Source organism: Oncorhynchus gorbuscha, linkage group LG25 (genome assembly GCF_021184085.1).
Source record: "Oncorhynchus gorbuscha isolate QuinsamMale2020 ecotype Even-year linkage group LG25, OgorEven_v1.0, whole genome shotgun sequence".
In the NCBI taxonomy this organism is placed as follows: domain Eukaryota; kingdom Metazoa; phylum Chordata; class Actinopteri; order Salmoniformes; family Salmonidae; genus Oncorhynchus; species Oncorhynchus gorbuscha.
The window spans coordinates 45,687,308-45,706,134 of record NC_060197.1 but is presented as its reverse complement, the minus strand read 5'-3'; the positions used below and the strand labels follow the sequence as shown (position 1 = coordinate 45,706,134).

General features: G+C 40.5%; 1 protein-coding gene and 11 non-coding genes across 12 annotated transcripts in view; all 12 read right to left on the bottom strand.

The window, feature by feature from the left end:
• Window positions 1–68: 68 nt before the first annotated feature.
• trnar-ucu lies at window positions 69–141 on the bottom strand. The gene has a single exon. It is a non-coding gene; the product is annotated as a tRNA-Arg (tRNA).
• An 819-nt stretch (window positions 142–960) lies between these two features.
• Window positions 961–1,033, bottom strand: trnar-ucu. Its single transcript has one exon. It is a non-coding gene; the product is annotated as a tRNA-Arg (tRNA).
• A 1,187-nt stretch (window positions 1,034–2,220) lies between these two features.
• Window positions 2,221–2,293, bottom strand: trnar-ucu. The gene has a single exon. It is a non-coding gene; the product is annotated as a tRNA-Arg (tRNA).
• Window positions 2,294–3,115: 822 nt separating this feature from the next.
• trnar-ucu lies at window positions 3,116–3,188 on the bottom strand. Its single transcript has one exon. It is a non-coding gene; the product is annotated as a tRNA-Arg (tRNA).
• A 1,160-nt stretch (window positions 3,189–4,348) lies between these two features.
• trnar-ucu lies at window positions 4,349–4,421 on the bottom strand. The gene has a single exon. It is a non-coding gene; the product is annotated as a tRNA-Arg (tRNA).
• Window positions 4,422–5,589: 1,168 nt separating this feature from the next.
• trnar-ucu lies at window positions 5,590–5,662 on the bottom strand. The gene has a single exon. It is a non-coding gene; the product is annotated as a tRNA-Arg (tRNA).
• An 822-nt stretch (window positions 5,663–6,484) lies between these two features.
• trnar-ucu lies at window positions 6,485–6,557 on the bottom strand. The gene has a single exon. It is a non-coding gene; the product is annotated as a tRNA-Arg (tRNA).
• An 825-nt stretch (window positions 6,558–7,382) lies between these two features.
• trnar-ucu lies at window positions 7,383–7,455 on the bottom strand. The gene has a single exon. It is a non-coding gene; the product is annotated as a tRNA-Arg (tRNA).
• An 821-nt stretch (window positions 7,456–8,276) lies between these two features.
• trnar-ucu lies at window positions 8,277–8,349 on the bottom strand. Its single transcript has one exon. It is a non-coding gene; the product is annotated as a tRNA-Arg (tRNA).
• An 825-nt stretch (window positions 8,350–9,174) lies between these two features.
• Window positions 9,175–9,247, bottom strand: trnar-ucu. The gene has a single exon. It is a non-coding gene; the product is annotated as a tRNA-Arg (tRNA).
• An 823-nt stretch (window positions 9,248–10,070) lies between these two features.
• Window positions 10,071–10,143, bottom strand: trnar-ucu. The gene has a single exon. It is a non-coding gene; the product is annotated as a tRNA-Arg (tRNA).
• A 2,181-nt stretch (window positions 10,144–12,324) lies between these two features.
• Window positions 12,325–18,827, bottom strand: part of LOC124014523 (zeta-sarcoglycan-like) — a 49,517-nt gene continuing 43,014 nt past the window's right edge. The window contains exon 8 of the mRNA XM_046329625.1: window positions 12,325–12,519. Coding sequence (XP_046185581.1) covers window positions 12,325–12,519 — 195 coding nt within the window. The remainder of the gene's footprint in view (window positions 12,520–18,827) is intronic.

The window sequence follows — 18,827 nt, the reverse complement described above, 5'->3', positions numbered from 1 at the left end:
AAACTTCAATCCATCAAACTCTGTGTTATGTGCTGATCTCTCTTCGTCCGTAGGAATTTGCATTCATACACCCCAGATGGGACTCGAACCCACAATCCCTGGCTTAGAAGGCCAGTGCCTTATCCATTAGGCCACTGGGGTACTTGCTGAAAATGAACAGGATAGCAGAGAGTGATTTTGACCGATCGTACACGTGGTTAAAGTAGACATCACGCTTCCGCTTCGCTTCTGTAATCAGCATGACCTGTACAAACTGACAGAAGCAGTCAAAAAATAATCACGGAGGGCACTGAGACACACTTCCACTTCATCACTCCACTTTCAGGTACATCAAAACAATACTTGAATTCTCAATAGATGGATTAGGAGATCAGTGTCTTAAGCCACTGTGGCACTCTGTGATCAGCATGACCTATATGGATTGATAGAAGCAGTAAAAAAAAGAATCACGGAGGGCACAGAGACATGCACATGAAATTCTCCAATTTAAAAAATTCCCTGTTTCCACTTCATTTCTAAAAGTAGAATTGGATAGCTTCGATCCATCAACCTCTGTGTTATGTGCCCAACTCTTCTCTTCTATTTGCACTTCATTGCTAAAAGCAAACTGGATAGCAGAGGATGGTTTCGATCCCTTAATCACTTGGTTTACTGCCCTGCACTCTTCCACTTCATCCCTCCACTTTCAGGTACCCCAATACAACACTTGAACTCACAATAAATGGATTAGGCGGTCAGTGTCTTAAGCCACTGTGGAAATGTGTGATCAGCATGACCTATACGAACTGATAGAAGCAGTTGTAAAAAAAAGCATTTCGGAGGGCACAGCAACATGCCCATGAAATTCTCCTTTTTATCCCTGTTAAATCTTCATTTCTAAAATTGAATCGGAAAACTTCAATCCATCAAACTCTGTGTTATGTGCTGATCTCTCTTCCTCCGTAGGAATTTGCATTCATACACCCCAGATGGGACTCGAACCCACAATCCCTGGCTTAGAAGGCCAGTGCCTTATCCATTAGGCCACTGGGGTACTTGCTGAAAATGAACAGGATAGCAGAGAGTGATTTTGACCGATCGTACACGTGGTTAAAGTAGACATCACGCTTCCGCTTCGCTTCTGTAATCAGCATGACCTGTACAAACTGACAGAAGCAGTCAAAAAATAATCACGGAGGGCACTGAGACACACTTCCACTTCATCACTCCACTTTCAGGTACATCAAAACAATACTTGAATTCTCAATAGATGGATTAGGAGATCAGTGTCTTAAGCCACTGTGGCACTCTGTGATCAGAATGACCTATATGGATTGATAGAAGCAGTAATAAAAAGGCCAGTGCCTTATCCATTAGGCCACTGGGGTACTTGCTGAAAATGAACAGGATAGCAGAGAGTGATTTTGACCGATCGTACACAGGATAGCAGAGAGTGATTTTGGTACACGTGGTTAAAGTAGACATCACGCTTCCGCTTCGCTTCTGTAATCAGCATGACCTGTACAAACTGACAGAAGCAGTCAAAAAATAATCACGGAGGGCACTGAGACACACTTCCACTTCATCACTCCACTTTCAGGTACATCAAAACAATACTTGAATTCTCAATAGATGGATTAGGAGATCAGTGTCTTAAGCCACTGTGGCACTCTGTGATCAGCATGACCTATATGGATTGATAGAAGCAGTAATAAAAAAAGAATCACGGAGGGCACAGAGACATGCACATGAAATTCTCCAATTTAAAAAATTCCCTGTTTCCACTTCATTTCTAAAAGTAGAATTGGATAGCTTCGATCCATCAACCTCTGTGTTATGTGCCCAACTCTTCTCTTCTATTTGCACTTCATTGCTAAAAGCAAACTGGATAGCAGAGGATGGTTTCGATCCCTAAATCACTTGGTTTACTGCCCTGCACTCTTCCACTTCATCCCTCCACTTTCAGGTACCCCAATACAACACTTGAACTCACAATAAATGGATTAGGCGGTCAGTGTCTTAAGCCACTGTGGAAATGTGTGATCAGCATGACCTATACGAACTGATAGAAGCAGTTGTAAAAAAAAAAAAGCATTTCGGAGGGCACAGCAACATGCCCATGAAATTCTCCTTTTTATCCCTGTTAAATCTTCATTTCTAAAATTGAATCGGAAAACTTCAATCCATCAAACTCTGTGTTATGTGCTGATCTCTCTTCGTCCGTAGGAATTTGCATTCATACACCCCAGATGGGACTCGAACCCACAATCCCTGGCTTAGAAGGCCAGTGCCTTATCCATTAGGCCACTGGGGTACTTGCTGAAAATGAACAGGATAGCAGAGAGTGATTTTGACCGATCGTACACGTGGTTAAAGTAGACATCACGCTTCCGCTTCGCTTCTGTAATCAGCATGACCTGTACAAACTGACAGAAGCAGTCAAAAAATAATCACGGAGGGCACTGAGACACACTTCCACTTCATCACTCCACTTTCAGGTACATCAAAACAATACTTGAATTCTCAATAGATGGATTAGGAGATCAGTGTCTTAAGCCACTGTGGCACTCTGTGATCAGCATGACCTATATGGATTGATAGAAGCAGTAATAAAAAAAATAATCACGGAGGGCACAGAGACATGCACATGAAATTCTCCAATTTAAAAAATTCCCTGTTTCCACTTCATTTCTAAAAGTAGAATTGGATAGCTTCGATCCATCAACCTCTGTGTTATGTGCCCAACTCTTCTCTTCTATTTGCACTTCATTGCTAAAAGCAAACTGGATAGCAGAGGATGGTTTCGATCCCTAAATCACTTGGTTTACTGCCCTGCACTCTTCCACTTCATCCCTCCACTTTCAGGTACCCCAATACAACACTTGAACTCACAATAAATGGATTAGGCGGTCAGTGTCTTAAGCCACTGTGGAAATGTGTGATCAGCATGACCTATACGAACTGATAGAAGCAGTTGTAAAAAAAGCATTTCGGAGGGCACAGCAACATGCCCATGAAATTCTCCTTTTTTATCCCTGTTAAATCTTCATTTCTAAAATTGAATCGGAAAACTTCAATCCATCAAACTCTGTGTTATGTGCTGATCTCTCTTCCTCCGTAGGAATTTGCATTCATACACCCCAGATGGGACTCGAACCCACAATCCCTGGCTTAGAAGGCCAGTGCCTTATCCATTAGGCCACTGGGGTACTTGCTGAAAATGAACAGGATAGCAGAGAGTGATTTTGACCGATCGTACACGTGGTTAAAGTAGACATCACGCTTCCGCTTCGCTTCTGTAATCAGCATGACCTGTACAAACTGACAGAAGCAGTCAAAAAATAATCACGGAGGGCACTGAGACACACTTCCACTTCATCACTCCACTTTCAGGTACATCAAAACAATACTTGAATTCTCAATAGATGGATTAGGAGATCAGTGTCTTAAGCCACTGTGGCACTCTGTGATCAGAATGACCTATATGGATTGATAGAAGCAGTAATAAAAAGGCCAGTGCCTTATCCATTAGGCCACTGGGGTACTTGCTGAAAATGAACAGGATAGCAGAGAGTGATTTTGACCGATCGTACACGTGGTTAAAGTAGACATCACGCTTCCGCTTCGCTTCTGTAATCAGCATGACCTGTACAAACTGACAGAAGCAGTCAAAAAATAATCACGGAGGGCACTGAGACACACTTCCACTTCATCACTCCACTTTCAGGTACATCAAAACAATACTTGAATTCTCAATAGATGGATTAGGAGATCAGTGTCTTAAGCCACTGTGGCACTCTGTGATCAGCATGACCTATATGGATTGATAGAAGCAGTAATAAAAAAAGAATCACGGAGGGCACAGAGACATGCACATGAAATTCTCCAATTTAAAAAATTCCCTGTTTCCACTTCATTTCTAAAAGTAGAATTGGATAGCTTCGATCCATCAACCTCTGTGTTATGTGCCCAGCTCTTCTCTTCTATTTGCACTTCATTGCTAAAAGCAAACTGGATAGCAGAGGATGGTTTCGATCCCTAAATCACTTGGTTTACTGCCCTGCACTCTTCCACTTCATCCCTCCACTTTCAGGTACCCCAATACAACACTTGAACTCACAATAAATGGATTAGGCGGTCAGTGTCTTAAGCCACTGTGGAAATGTGTGATCAGCATGACCTATACGAACTGATAGAAGCAGTTGTAAAAAAAAAAAGCATTTCGGAGGGCACAGCAACATGCCCATGAAATTCTCCTTTTTTATCCCTGTTAAAATCTTCATTTCTAAAATTGAATCGGAAAACTTCAATCCATCAAACTCTGTGTTATGTGCTGATCTCTCTTCCTCCGTAGGAATTTGCATTCATACACCCCAGATGGGACTCGAACCCACAATCCCTGGCTTAGAAGGCCAGTGCCTTATCCATTAGGCCACTGGGGTACTTGCTGAAAATGAACAGGATAGCAGAGAGTGGTTTTGACCGATCGTACACGTGGTTAACATCAGTAGACATCACGCTTCCGCTTCGCTTCTGTAATCAGCATGACCTGTACAAACTGACAGAAGCAGTCAAAAAATAATCACGGAGGGCACTGAGACACACTTCCACTTCATCACTCCACTTTCAGGTACATCAAAACAATACTTGAATTCTCAATAGATGGATTAGGAGATCAGTGTCTTAAGCCACTGTGGCACTCTGTGATCAGAATGACCTATATGGATTGATAGAAGCAGTAATAAAAAGGCCAGTGCCTTATCCATTAGGCCACTGGGGTACTTGCTGAAAATGAACAGGATAGCAGAGAGTGATTTTGACCGATCGTACACGTGGTTAAAGTAGACATCACGCTTCCGCTTCGCTTCTGTAATCAGCATGACCTGTACAAACTGACAGAAGCAGTCAAAAAATAATCACGGAGGGCACTGAGACACACTTCCACTTCATCACTCCACTTTCAGGTACATCAAAACAATACTTGATTCTCAATAGATGGATTAGGAGATCAGTGTCTTAAGCCACTGTGGCACTCTGTGATCAGAATGACCTATATGGATTGATAGAAGCAGTAATAAAAAAAGAATCACGGAGGGCACAGAGACATGCACATGAAATTCTCCAATTTAAAAAATTCCCTGTTTCCACTTCATTTCTAAAAGTAGAATTGGATAGCTTCGATCCATCAACCTCTGTGTTATGTGCCCAACTCTTCTCTTCTATTTGCACTTCATTGCTAAAAGCAAACTGGATAGCAGAGGATGGTTTCGATCCCTTAATCACTTGGTTTACTGCCCTGCACTCTTCCACTTCATCCCTCCACTTTCAGGTACCCCAATACAACACTTGAACTCACAATAAATGGATTAGGCGGTCAGTGTCTTAAGCCACTGTGGAAATGTGTGATCAGCATGACCTATACGAACTGATAGAAGCAGTTGTAAAAAAAAAAAAAAAAGCATTTCGGAGGGCACAGCAACATGCCCATGAAATTCTCTCCTTTTTATCCCTGTTAAATCTTCATTTCTAAAATTGAATCGGAAAACTTCAATCCATCAAACTCTGTGTTATGTGCTGATCTCTCTTCGTCCGTAGGAATTTGCATTCATACACCCCAGATGGGACTCGAACCCACAATCCCTGGCTTAGAAGGCCAGTGCCTTATCCATTAGGCCACTGGGGTACTTGCTGAAAATGAACAGGATAGCAGAGAGTGATTTTGACCGATCGTACACGTGGTTAAAGTAGACATCACGCTTCCGCTTCGCTTCTGTAATCAGCATGACCTGTACAAACTGACAGAAGCAGTCAAAAAATAATCACGGAGGGCACTGAGACACACTTCCACTTCATCACTCCACTTTCAGGTACATCAAAACAATACTTGAATTCTCAATAGATGGATTAGGAGATCAGTGTCTTAAGCCACTGTGGCACTCTGTGATCAGAATGACCTATATGGATTGATAGAAGCAGTAATAAAAAAAGAATCACGGAGGGCACAGAGACATGCACATGAAATTCTCCAATTTAAAAAATTCCCTGTTTCCACTTCATTTCTAAAAGTAGAATTGGATAGCTTCGATCCATCAACCTCTGTGTTATGTGCCCAACTCTTCTCTTCTATTTGCACTTCATTGCTAAAAGCAAACTGGATAGCAGAGGATGGTTTCGATCCCTTAATCACTTGGTTTACTGCCCTGCACTCTTCCACTTCATCCCTCCACTTTCAGGTACCCCAATACAACACTTGAACTCACAATAAATGGATTAGGCGGTCAGTGTCTTAAGCCACTGTGGAAATGTGTGATCAGCATGACCTATACGAACTGATAGAAGCAGTTGTAAAAAAAAGCATTTCGGAGGGCACAGCAACATGCCCATGAAATTCTCCTTTTTTATCCCTGTTAAATCTTCATTTCTAAAATTGAATCGGAAAACTTCAATCCATCAAACTCTGTGTTATGTGCTGATCTCTCTTCGTCTGTAGGAATTTGCATTCATACACCCCAGATGGGACTCGAACCCACAATCCCTGGCTTAGAAGGCCAGTGCCTTATCCATTAGGCCACTGGGGTACTTGCTGAAAATGAAGCGGATAGCAGAGAGTGGTTTTGACCGATCGTACACGTGGTTAAAGTAGACATCACGCTTCCGCTTCGCTTCTGTAATCAGCATGACCTGTACAAACTGACAGAAGCAGTCAAAAAATAATCACGGAGGGCACTGAGACACACTTCCACTTCATCACTCCACTTTCAGGTACATCAAAACAATACTTGAATTCTCAATAGATGGATTAGGAGATCAGTGTCTTAAGCCACTGTGGCACTCTGTGATCAGCATGACCTATATGGATTGATAGAAGCAGTAATAAAAAAGAATCACGGAGGGCACAGAGACATGCACATGAAATTCTCCAATTTAAAAAATTCCCTGTTTCCACTTCATTTCTAAAAGTAGAATTGGATAGCTTCGATCCATCAACCTCTGTGTTATGTGCCCAACTCTTCTCTTCTATTTGCACTTCATTGCTAAAAGCAAACTGGATAGCAGAGGATGGTTTCGATCCCTTAATCACTTGGTTTACTGCCCTGCACTCTTCCACTTCATCCCTCCACTTTCAGGTACCCCAATACAACACTTGAACTCACAATAAATGGATTAGGTGGTCAGTGTCTTAAGCCACTGTGGAAATGTGTGATCAGCATGACCTATACGAACTGATAGAAGCAGTTGTAAAAAAAAAAAAGCATTTCGGAGGGCACAGCAACATGCCCATGAAATTCTCCTTTTTTATCCCTGTTAAATCTTCATTTCTAAAATTGAATCGGAAAACTTCAATCCATCAAACTCTGTGTTATGTGCTGATCTCTCTTCCTCCGTAGGAATTTGCATTCATACACCCCAGATGGGACTCGAACCCACAATCCCTGGCTTAGAAGGCCAGTGCCTTATCCATTAGGCCACTGGGGTACTTGCTGAAAATGAACAGGATAGCAGAGAGTGATTTTGACCGATCGTACACGTGGTTAAAGTAGACATCACGCTTCCGCTTCGCTTCTGTAATCAGCATGACCTGTACAAACTGACAGAAGCAGTCAAAAAATAATCACGGAGGGCACTGAGACACACTTCCACTTCATCACTCCACTTTCAGGTACATCAAAACAATACTTGAATTCTCAATAGATGGATTAGGAGATCAGTGTCTTAAGCCACTGTGGCACTCTGTGATCAGCATGACCTATATGGATTGATAGAAGCAGTAATAAAAAAAGAATCACGGAGGGCACAGAGACATGCACATGAAATTCTCCAATTTAAAAAATTCCCTGTTTCCACTTCATTTCTAAAAGTAGAATTGGATAGCTTCGATCCATCAACCTCTGTGTTATGTGCCCAACTCTTCTCTTCTATTTGCACTTCATTGCTAAAAGCAAACTGGATAGCAGAGGATGGTTTCGATCCCTTAATCACTTGGTTTACTGCCCTGCACTCTTCCACTTCATCCCTCCACTTTCAGGTACCCCAATACAACACTTGAACTCACAATAAATGGATTAGGCGGTCAGTGTCTTAAGCCACTGTGGAAATGTGTGATCAGCATGACCTATACGAACTGATAGAAGCAGTTGTAAAAAAAAGCATTTCGGAGGGCACAGCAACATGCCCATGAAATTCTCCTTTTTATCCCTGTTAAATCTTCATTTCTAAAATTGAATCGGAAAACTTCAATCCATCAAACTCTGTGTTATGTGCTGATCTCTCTTCGTCCGTAGGAATTTGCATTCATACACCCCAGATGGGACTCGAACCCACAATCCCTGGCTTAGAAGGCCAGTGCCTTATCCATTAGGCCACTGGGGTACTTGCTGAAAATGAACAGGATAGCAGAGAGTGATTTTGACCGATCGTACACGTGGTTAAAGTAGACATCACGCTTCCGCTTCGCTTCTGTAATCAGCATGACCTGTACAAACTGACAGAAGCAGTCAAAAAATAATCACGGAGGGCACTGAGACACACTTCCACTTCATCACTCCACTTTCAGGTACATCAAAACAATACTTGAATTCTCAATAGATGGATTAGGAGATCAGTGTCTTAAGCCACTGTGGCACTCTGTGATCAGCATGACCTATATGGATTGATAGAAGCAGTAATAAAAAAAGAATCACGGAGGGCACAGAGACATGCACATGAAATTCTCCAATTTAAAAAATTCCCTGTTTCCACTTCATTTCTAAAAGTAGAATTGGATAGCTTCGATCCATCAACCTCTGTGTTATGTGCCCAACTCTTCTCTTCTATTTGCACTTCATTGCTAAAAGCAAACTGGATAGCAGAGGATGGTTTCGATCCCTTAATCACTTGGTTTACTGCCCTGCACTCTTCCACTTCATCCCTCCACTTTCAGGTACCCCAATACAACACTTGAACTCACAATAAATGGATTAGGCGGTCAGTGTCTTAAGCCACTGTGGAAATGTGTGATCAGCATGACCTATACGAACTGATAGAAGCAGTTGTAAAAAAAAAAAGCATTTCGGAGGGCACAGCAACATGCCCATGAAATTCTCCTTTTTATCCCTGTTAAATCTTCATTTCTAAAATTGAATCGGAAAACTTCAATCCATCAAACTCTGTGTTATGTGCTGATCTCTCTTCGTCCTGTAGGAATTTGCATTCATACACCCCAGATGGGACTCGAACCCACAATCCCTGGCTTAGAAGGCCAGTGCCTTATCCATTAGGCCACTGGGGTACATGCTGAAAATGAACAGGATAGCAGAGAGTGATTTTGACCGATCGTACACGTGGTTAAAGTAGACATCACGCTTCCGCTTCGCTTCTGTAATCAGCATGACCTGTACAAACTGACAGAAGCAGTCAAAAAATAATCACGGAGGGCACTGAGACACACTTCCACTTCATCACTCCACTTTCAGGTACATCAAAACAATACTTGAATTCTCAATAGATGGATTAGGAGATCAGTGTCTTAAGCCACTGTGGCACTCTGTGATCAGCATGACCTATATGGATTGATAGAAGCAGTAATAAAAAAAGAATCACGGAGGGCACAGAGACATGCACATGAAATTCTCCAATTTAAAAAATTCCCTGTTTCCACTTCATTTCTAAAAGTAGAATTGGATAGCTTCGATCCATCAACCTCTGTGTTATGTGCCCAGCTCTTCTCTTCTATTTGCACTTCATTGCTAAAAGCAAACTGGATAGCAGAGGATGGTTTCGATCCCTAAATCACTTGGTTTACTGCCCTGCACTCTTCCACTTCATCCCTCCACTTTCAGGTACCCCAATACAACACTTGAACTCACAATAAATGGATTAGGTGGTCAGTGTCTTAAGCCACTGTGGAAATGTGTGATCAGCATGACCTATACGAACTGATAGAAGCAGTTGTAAAAAAAAAGCATTTCGGAGGGCACAGCAACATGCCCATGAAATTCTCCTTTTTTATCCCTGTTAAATCTTCATTTCTAAAATTGAATCGGAAAACTTCAATCCATCAAACTCTGTGTTATGTGCTGATCTCTCTTCCTCTGTAGGAATTTGCATTCATACACCCCAGATGGGACTCGAACCCACAATCCCTGGCTTAGAAGGCCAGTGCCTTATCCATTAGGCCACTGGGGTACTTGCTGAAAATGAACAGGATAGCAGAGAGTGATTTTGACCGATCGTACACGTGGTTAAAGTAGACATCACGCTTCCGCTTCGCTTCTGTAATCAGCATGACCTGTACAAACTGACAGAAGCAGTCAAAAAATAATCACGGAGGGCACTGAGACACACTTCCACTTCATCACTCCACTTTCAGGTACATCAAAACAATACTTGAATTCTCAATAGATGGATTAGGAGATCAGTGTCTTAAGCCACTGTGGCACTCTGTGATCCTAGACATTCCTGCTAGGCATTCATAATGTAACGAGTACTTTTGGGTGTCAAGATTTTTATTTTTAAGTACATAATTTTGAAGTAAAAGTAAAAGTTGTCCAAAATCTAAATAGTAAAGTAAAGTACAGATACCCCCCCCCAGTACTCTAAAGTATTATAGTATTATACTTAAGTACTTTACGCCACTGAAAAGGAGATTCTCCAGGCTTAATCTGTGTCAGGGAAACCATCCTTATATGAAAATTATTAACCCATATTCTTCTCTAAACCATTTAGCTTTCTTATTGAGCATCATGTTATTTAGATCTGTATGGAAATCAAGTAAAGTGTCAAACTAAATGTTTTTGTATTTACCAGTACCATTACAAATCTTTATCAAACATGTTTTAGTTTAAAGTACAGTACACAGAACATAGACAACAATACATTTGAAATGATTACACTTTTAAGACAATGGAAAATACAGAAATTCCCATCAAGCATTTATGAAAAAGAAACTTAGAAAATTCTAGACTTCTAAAATATAAATGGCTAAATTTGCGCTTTAATTAGTGTGATACAAACTGCCTTTTTCAAACTTCATCTCGGAGATCATCTTCTTCGGAGACACAAGGATATTGACAGGCTCGATCATATTTTCAATCACGTGTTTTCCATAGCAAAGGTGCCTGTCTGTCATCTCTCCCCAGTTCTATATATTTATTTACAGTGTACTATATATATATATATATATATATATATATATATATATATAGTATATAGTACAGTATATATCGTGATTAGTCTGTCATATCACTGTCATTGAATCCAGTATAGAAAAAAACACAGTACAACAACAAAGCTCAGCTGTTCTGAAACATGGGCCCAGTCCAGTAACAACCCATAGCGCCTTCACTCTAACCCCTAGCCCCTTCACTCTAACCCCTAGCCCCTTCACTCTAACCCCAGCCCCTTCATCTAACCCCTAGCCCCTTCACTCTAACCCCTAGCCCCTTCACTCTAACCCCTAGCCCCTTCACTCTAACCCCTAGCCCCTTCACTCTAACCCCTAGCCCCTTCACTCTAACCCCAGCCCCTTCACTAACCCCTAGCCCCTTCACTAAAGCCCCTTCACTCATGTATATCTGAAAATTGGATAGGGCATCATGTGCTTGTGGTCAGAGTTTGGCCAGGCGGAGACAATCACCACCTTCCGGAGACACCTGAAACCCCACCTCTTTAAGGAATACCTAGGATAGGATAAGTAATCCTTCTCACCCCCCTTTAAGATTTAGGTGCACTATTGTAAAGTGACTGTTCCACTGGATGTCATAAGGTGAATGCACCAATTTGTAAGTCGCTCTGGATAAGAGCGTCTGCTAAATGACTTAAATGTAAATTAAATGTCCTATATTCGACATGATTGTGTTCAAATGCATTTGAAGTCTGGAACAATCTACAGACAATAAGATTTTAGCTAAACGTTGCCAGCAATAAAGTTAGCTAGCTTGCTTAACATTTAAAATATGGTCTAACTAGTTGTGTTATTCACATTGATACATTTGCAAATGTTCAAAAAAACGATTTGTTGTCATCTTTTGGTTGAAAAGGTGAAAAGGTCAGCGGTGAAAGGTCAGACGTGAACTTGGCACCTCGGGTAAAAACATTTTTAGCTCAAGTGAAACTTCCCAGTCGGAACTCCAAACTTCTGAAAACTCCAACAGCACGTGAACCATTAGTACCATGGTAGTAGGTCCAACTTGCCCTCTGATAGACTGGGTGAAATGTTAGCTATATTGCTTATACTTGACAGGTCTACATCAAGTTAGAGCTAGGTGCTAGTGTTCTGGACGGGGCCAAGGCGTCTCCACTGTCCTTCTTTTGCTATTATTGATGTTGGAGCAGCAGTGAACATCACAGGTGGTGTTGTTCTTCATGTCAGTTCCAGAGACAGACGTTGCTTGTGGAATAGCAGCTGGATCTGCTGCCGGCGGGGGAGAGGTACAGCTTGCCGTTGGGGCAGATGCACAGCTCGTACACAGTCTGTTTCTGAGAAGCTGTGTCTGAGGACGGGGAGTAGACACCAAGTGGAAGAAAGCTCCCCAGTCGGATCGCGTTTGCATCTAAAAAGATCTGATTGGAAAATAGAATCAGGATTTGATATTTTGTCTAGCCTAAAGCAATGATACATTTTCTGAAAGGTATATTCATACCAATTCTACTAAATAATGATATGTAAATGGAGGTGATTTGAGTGCATTGGGAATAGGGGAGACCCCGTACAACAGGCTAAATTATTCAAATTAGAAATCACTTAAGACAGCTGTTATTCAATGTGCCAATGTTAGTGTCTCTACATGTCTAATATGTGTATATTTGTTTTTATTTTTGTGTTACTGACCCTCTGGAACATTATAGACGTACAGTATATCATTTTTATCAGTAAGATGAAAATAATAATTGTTGTATTTTCTCACAAGACTAATTAGTAAAGTGTCCTATGCTTGGGGTTAGTTGTAACGCAGTGTATATATACATAGAACTATATATATATATATATATATATAGTATAGACACATTTTATTTATATGTATTTTTTCCACATCCATCTGCATTCAATATGTTGTTTTATTTGATTTTCTAAAGCATTTCATGTCTGGATTTCACTGTTTTGGACTGTTTTTCTCCTGTCTCACACATTCTGCTATGTATTGCTATGTATCAGAGTAGCTCACAGATCACTGCACCTGTACATAGCCCATCTGTAAATAGCCCATCTAACTCCCTCATCCCCATACTGTATTTATTTATTAATCTTGCTCATTTGCACCCCAGTATCTCTACTTGCACATTCATCTTCTGCACATCAATCACTCCAGTGTTTAATTGGTATATTGTTATTAGTTCTCCACCATGGTGTCACGCCCTGGCCATAGAGAGGTTTTTATTCTCTATTTTGGTTAGGATGTGACTAGGGTGGGCATACTAGTTTCCTTATTTCTATGTTAGTGTGGCTCCCAATCAGAGGCAGCTGTCTATCGTTGTCTCTGATTGGGGATCATATATAAGTTGTCATTTTCCCTTTTAGTTTTGTGGGATGTTGTTTTCTGTTTTGTGTCTGTACCTGACAGAACTGTTCGCTTTCGTTTACACTTTGTTATTTAGTTTGAGTGTTTTTTTTTTATAATAAAAATAATGAACACTTCCCACGCTGCACTTTGGTCCACTCCTTCAAACGAGAGCCGTTACACATGGCCTACTTCCTTACCTCCCTCATCTTAGCTCATTTGCACACACTGTACATATACTTTTCCTACGGTATTATTGACTGTATGTTTGTTTATTCCATGTGCAACTCTGTGTTGTTGTATGTGTCGAACTGCTTTGCTTTATTCTTGGCCAGGTCGCAGTTGTAAATGAGAACTTGTTCTCAACTAGCCTACCTGGTTAAATAAATGTGAAATATATATTTTTGTTTAATTACATGTACAAAAGTCTTGATAATTAGAAAATATTTAATGTAGTTGTTTAAAAAAAGGGTCAAATGGAAACTATATACATATTAGATGTGCATAAGCTATTTGTTACTTTTTTTACACAAAATAGTCATCTCTAAGTATTGTGTCACTACCACAATTACATGATAATAATGTTTTTTCAAAAGTTTGTCGTCTTGGTTACCATGGATATGAATAGTGACAGTGGAGAACATCAAATCAAATCAAAGTTTATTTGTCACGTGCGCCGAATACAACAGGTGAAATGCTTACTTACAGGCTCTAACCAATAGTGCGGAGAGAAAAAAAAGTATGTGTGTGTGTGTAAGTTAGAAATAAAACAACAGTAAAAAGACATTTGAAAATAAGAGTAGCAAGGCTATATACAGACACCGGTTAGTCAGGCTTATTGTGGTAGTATGTACATGTGGGTATGGTTAAAGTGACTATGCATATAGAGAGTAGCAGTAGCATAAAGAGGGGTTGGTGGGTGGGACACAATGCAGATAGCCCGGTTAGTCAATCTACGGGGGTACTGGTTGGTCGGGCCAATTGAGGTAGTATGTACATAAATGTATAGTTAAAGTGACTATGCATATATGATAAACAGAGAGTAGCAGCAGCGTAAAAGAGGGGTTGGAGGGAGGGACACAATGCAAATAGTCCGGATAACCATTTAGTTACCTGTTCAGGAGTCTTATGGCTTGGGGGTAAAATCTGTTGAGAAGCCTTTTTTTCCTAGACTTGGCACTCCAGTACTGCTTGCCATGCGGTAGTAGAGAGAACAGTCTATGACTGGGGTGGCTGGGGTCTTTGACATTTTTAGGGCCTTCGTCCTGGATGGCAGGCAGCTTTGCCCCAGTGATGTACTGGACCGTACGCACTACCCTCTGAAGTGCTTTGCGGTCGGAGGCCCGGCAATTGCCGTACCAGGCAGTGATGCAACCTGTCAGGATGCTCTCGATGTTGCAGCTGTAGAACCTTTTGAGGATCTCAGGACCCATGCCAAATCTTTTTCGTTTCCTGAGGGGGAATAGGCTTTGTCGTGCCCTCTTCACGATTGTCTTGATGTGTTTGAACCATTCTAGTTTGATGTTGATGTGGATGCCAATGAATTTAAAGCTCTCAACCTGCTCCACTACAGCCCCGTCGATGAGAATGGGGACGTGCTCGGTGCTCCTTTTCCTGTCGTCCACAATCATCTCTTTAGTCTTGGTTACGTTGAGGAATAGGTTGTTATTCTGGCACCACCCAGCCAGGTCTCTGACCTCCACCCTATCGGCTGTCTCATCGTTGTCGGTTATCAGGCCTAACACTGTTGTGTCGTCAGCAAACTTAATGATGCTGTTGGAGTCGTGCCTGGCCATGCAGTCGTGGGTGAACAGGGAGTACAGGAGGGGACTGAGCACGAACCCCTGTGGAGCTCCAGTGTTGAGGATCAGCGTGGCAGATGTGTTGCTTCCTACCCTCACCACCTGGGGGCGGCCCGTCAGGAAGTCCAGGATCCAGTTGCAGAGGGAGGTGTTTAGTCCCAGGTTCCTTAGCTTAGTGATGAGCTTTGACGGCACTATGGTGATGAACGCTGAGCTGTAGTCAATGAATAGCATTCTCACATCGGTGTTCCTTTTGTCCAGGTGGGAAAGGGCCGTGTGGAGTGCAATAGAGATTACATCATCTGTGGATCTGTTTGGGCGGTATGCAAATTCAAATAAAATCAAATGTATTTGTCACATACACATGGTTAGCAGATAATAATGCGAGTGTAGCGAAATGCTTGTGCTTCTAGTTCCGACAATGCAGTAATAACCAACGAGTAATCTAACCTAACAATTCCAAAACTACTACCTTATACACATAAATGTAAAGGGATAAAGAATATGAACATAAAGATATATGAATGAGTGATGGTACAGAACGGCATAGGAAAGATGCAGTATATGGTATTGAGTACAGTATATACATATGAGATGAGTAATGTAGGTTATGTAAACAAAGTGGCATAGTTTAAAGTGGCTAGTGATACATGTATTACATAAAGATGCAGTAGATGATATAGCTTATATATCAGCTTATGTACGAAGGGCTATGTAAATACATTTGATTTGATCATCACCTATGGTTTAGTTATAATCTGTAGACTACATGACTTGCAAGGAGTAGGTTATTTGATGCAAACCTAGAATAATAACTTTTCCATTGTAGGCTCCAAAATTACATTATTATATTATTCACATTGCCTTTAATGTCTATACTGTTTGCTGCTGTAGAATACATTTGTTTGAATAAAGTTTGCTGAAATCCTTATTGTGAAATATAGTCCCCAAATGCAACAGCATTTAGCAACACCATTTAGGAAATAAAATCGTAACTAAGATGATTCTGATCGGGTAGAACATTATCTAGTCATTTATTTTCGGCTGAAATGTCACCTCTAGAACTTTTTAGTTAGATTGTTTAGTTCTACACCAAATACTCTGTAATGTCAAATGGGAAGAAAAATTCATATAAAAAAAAAAAAAATATGAATGGAAAAGAAAACACTAATATACCTTGATTAGATAAGTATTCACACCCCAGAATCAATACAATACCTCTTTGGCCTATTTATTGCCTTACCTCACTACTCTTCTACATTTGCACACACTGTAGATAGATTTTTCTTTTGTGTTATTGACTGTACGTTTGTTTATATATAACTCTGTGTTGTTGTTTTTGTCGCACTGCTTTGCTTTATCTTGACCAGGTCACAGTTGTAAATGAGAACTTGTTCTCAACTGGCCAACCTGGTTAAATAGAAGGTTATTTTTTTTATTTATTTTTTAATCACAGAGTGGCGCAGCGGTCAAAGGCACTGCATCTCAGGGCAAGAGGCATCACTACACTTCCTGGTTTGAATCCAGTCTGTATCACATCTGGCTGTGATTGGGAGTCCCATAGGGTGGTGCACTATTGGTCCAGCGTCATCCGGGGTAGGCTGTCATTGTAAATAAGACAATAAGACATTGTTCTTTACCGACCTGGTTAAATACATTTTTAAAGTGGTGACATCTGCAGTTTCCTTCCTGTCCTGCATATTTGATGTGTCTGGGTGGTTTAACACATCATCTATAGGATACAATTAAATTAACCATGCTTAAAGATATATTCAATGTCAGATTGTCTATTGTTACCCATCTACCAATCACTGCCCTTTCTAAAAGCTCCCTGGTCTTTGTAGTTAAATATGTGCTTAAAATTCAATACTTTACTGAAGGACCTTCCAGATGTTGTATGTACAGTGTATGTATATTTATATAGGTACAGTGGGGCAAAGAAGTATTTAGTCAGCCACCAATTGTGCAAGTTCTCCCACTTAAAAAGATGAGAGAAATACTTTTTTCCCACCATAATTTGCAAATAAATTCATTAAAAATCCTACAATGTGATTTTCATTTTGTCTGTCATAGTTGAAGTGTACCTATGATGAAAATTGCAGGCCTCTCTCATCTTTTTAAGTGGGAGAACTTACACAATTGGTGGCTGACTAAATACTTTTTTGCCCCACTGTATGGTGGGCAGAGGATGGGATAGTCACTCAAACCTTATTATTTCACAGAGAGTGAGTCCACATAATTTGTTAAACCACATTTGACGTCTGAAATCATTTAAGCTTGCCTAAACAAAGGGGGGTGAATACCTATGCAACAACTATAATTTAGTTACATGGTTTTTATTAATTTGTAACATTTTGTAACATTTTATTTTCACTTTGACAGTATGTAGTATTTTGTGTAGACCAATAACAAAACATGACAATTAAATCAATTTCAATCCCACTTTGTAACGCAACAAAATGAGAAATAAGTTCAAGGGGGTGTCATGTCAAATACTATCCCCCGGCCAAAAAGTCCCCCTCCGCATCACAGTGGGATTCAATAAAGGATTAGCGTCCGTTGCTATATCAACAGTGTGATGACCTAATGATTAGAATTTTGGAAATCATTACAGCCTAAAATTACGTTCTTTTCATAATCGCACAAACAAGGCAGATTTCCGTGACAATTTTGCTGTTTAAACAAGTTTTGTTTAGATAATAAAATTAAAACATTACTTCAAACTACTTTTGGGTACCTCATTGACATTACAACATGGCGTCCATGTCTTAAACGTTTCTATGTTTCAGGAAATGGCAAAGAAAACGTGTAATCTTCTTGACACATTAAGGTTTACTTACCTTACAGATCACAAAGTCAGCTAATTCCTACTCCATGCAAATCCATTTGATTCATACACTGGCCTGTCTGGCTGTCATGTTTTTAATTTAACCTGCCCTTCCCTTATCTACACTGAAATAATATAATTTCAGTCGGCCTCTATGATTCATTTTTGTTATATCTCCCATAGCTCATCAGTACACCCTAGTGGTTGAATATATATGTATCTGCTGTAGGTCCTAATGTGGAACAAATATATATACCATCAAAGGATATATTAGAACTGGCTATGAACACTTTGTGAAACAGCTGTGAAAACCAAGCAGGCACTATTTTTAAACTTTGGTATTTTTTTGGTACAGTTCTGTCATTAATTTACTTCCACAGATTGTTTGTACACTCACAAGGCATTCATAGACTAAAATACAGAATTATGGTGTGTGGAATATAGAGGAAGGTGCAGTGGAAGAACTAGAATTGTATACATGGGGTGTCCAGGGGTTGGCCAAGGCTACTTCGGGGAGTCCATAGACCATGACAGAAAATGAGTGTGTAACCCTAACCTGGCATCTAAGAAAAGAATACAGTGATTGGCTGATTAGAGGTAGAAGTGATAATTAACGTAACCCAGAGCTCTTCAATGTGGCAGATAGTGAAGTAACCCTTATGGACCACACTAGAGTTCTTTAACATACTATGAATAGTCAGTGTCTCTACCTTGGAACTGCATCTCTCTAAATTTAGATTGCTC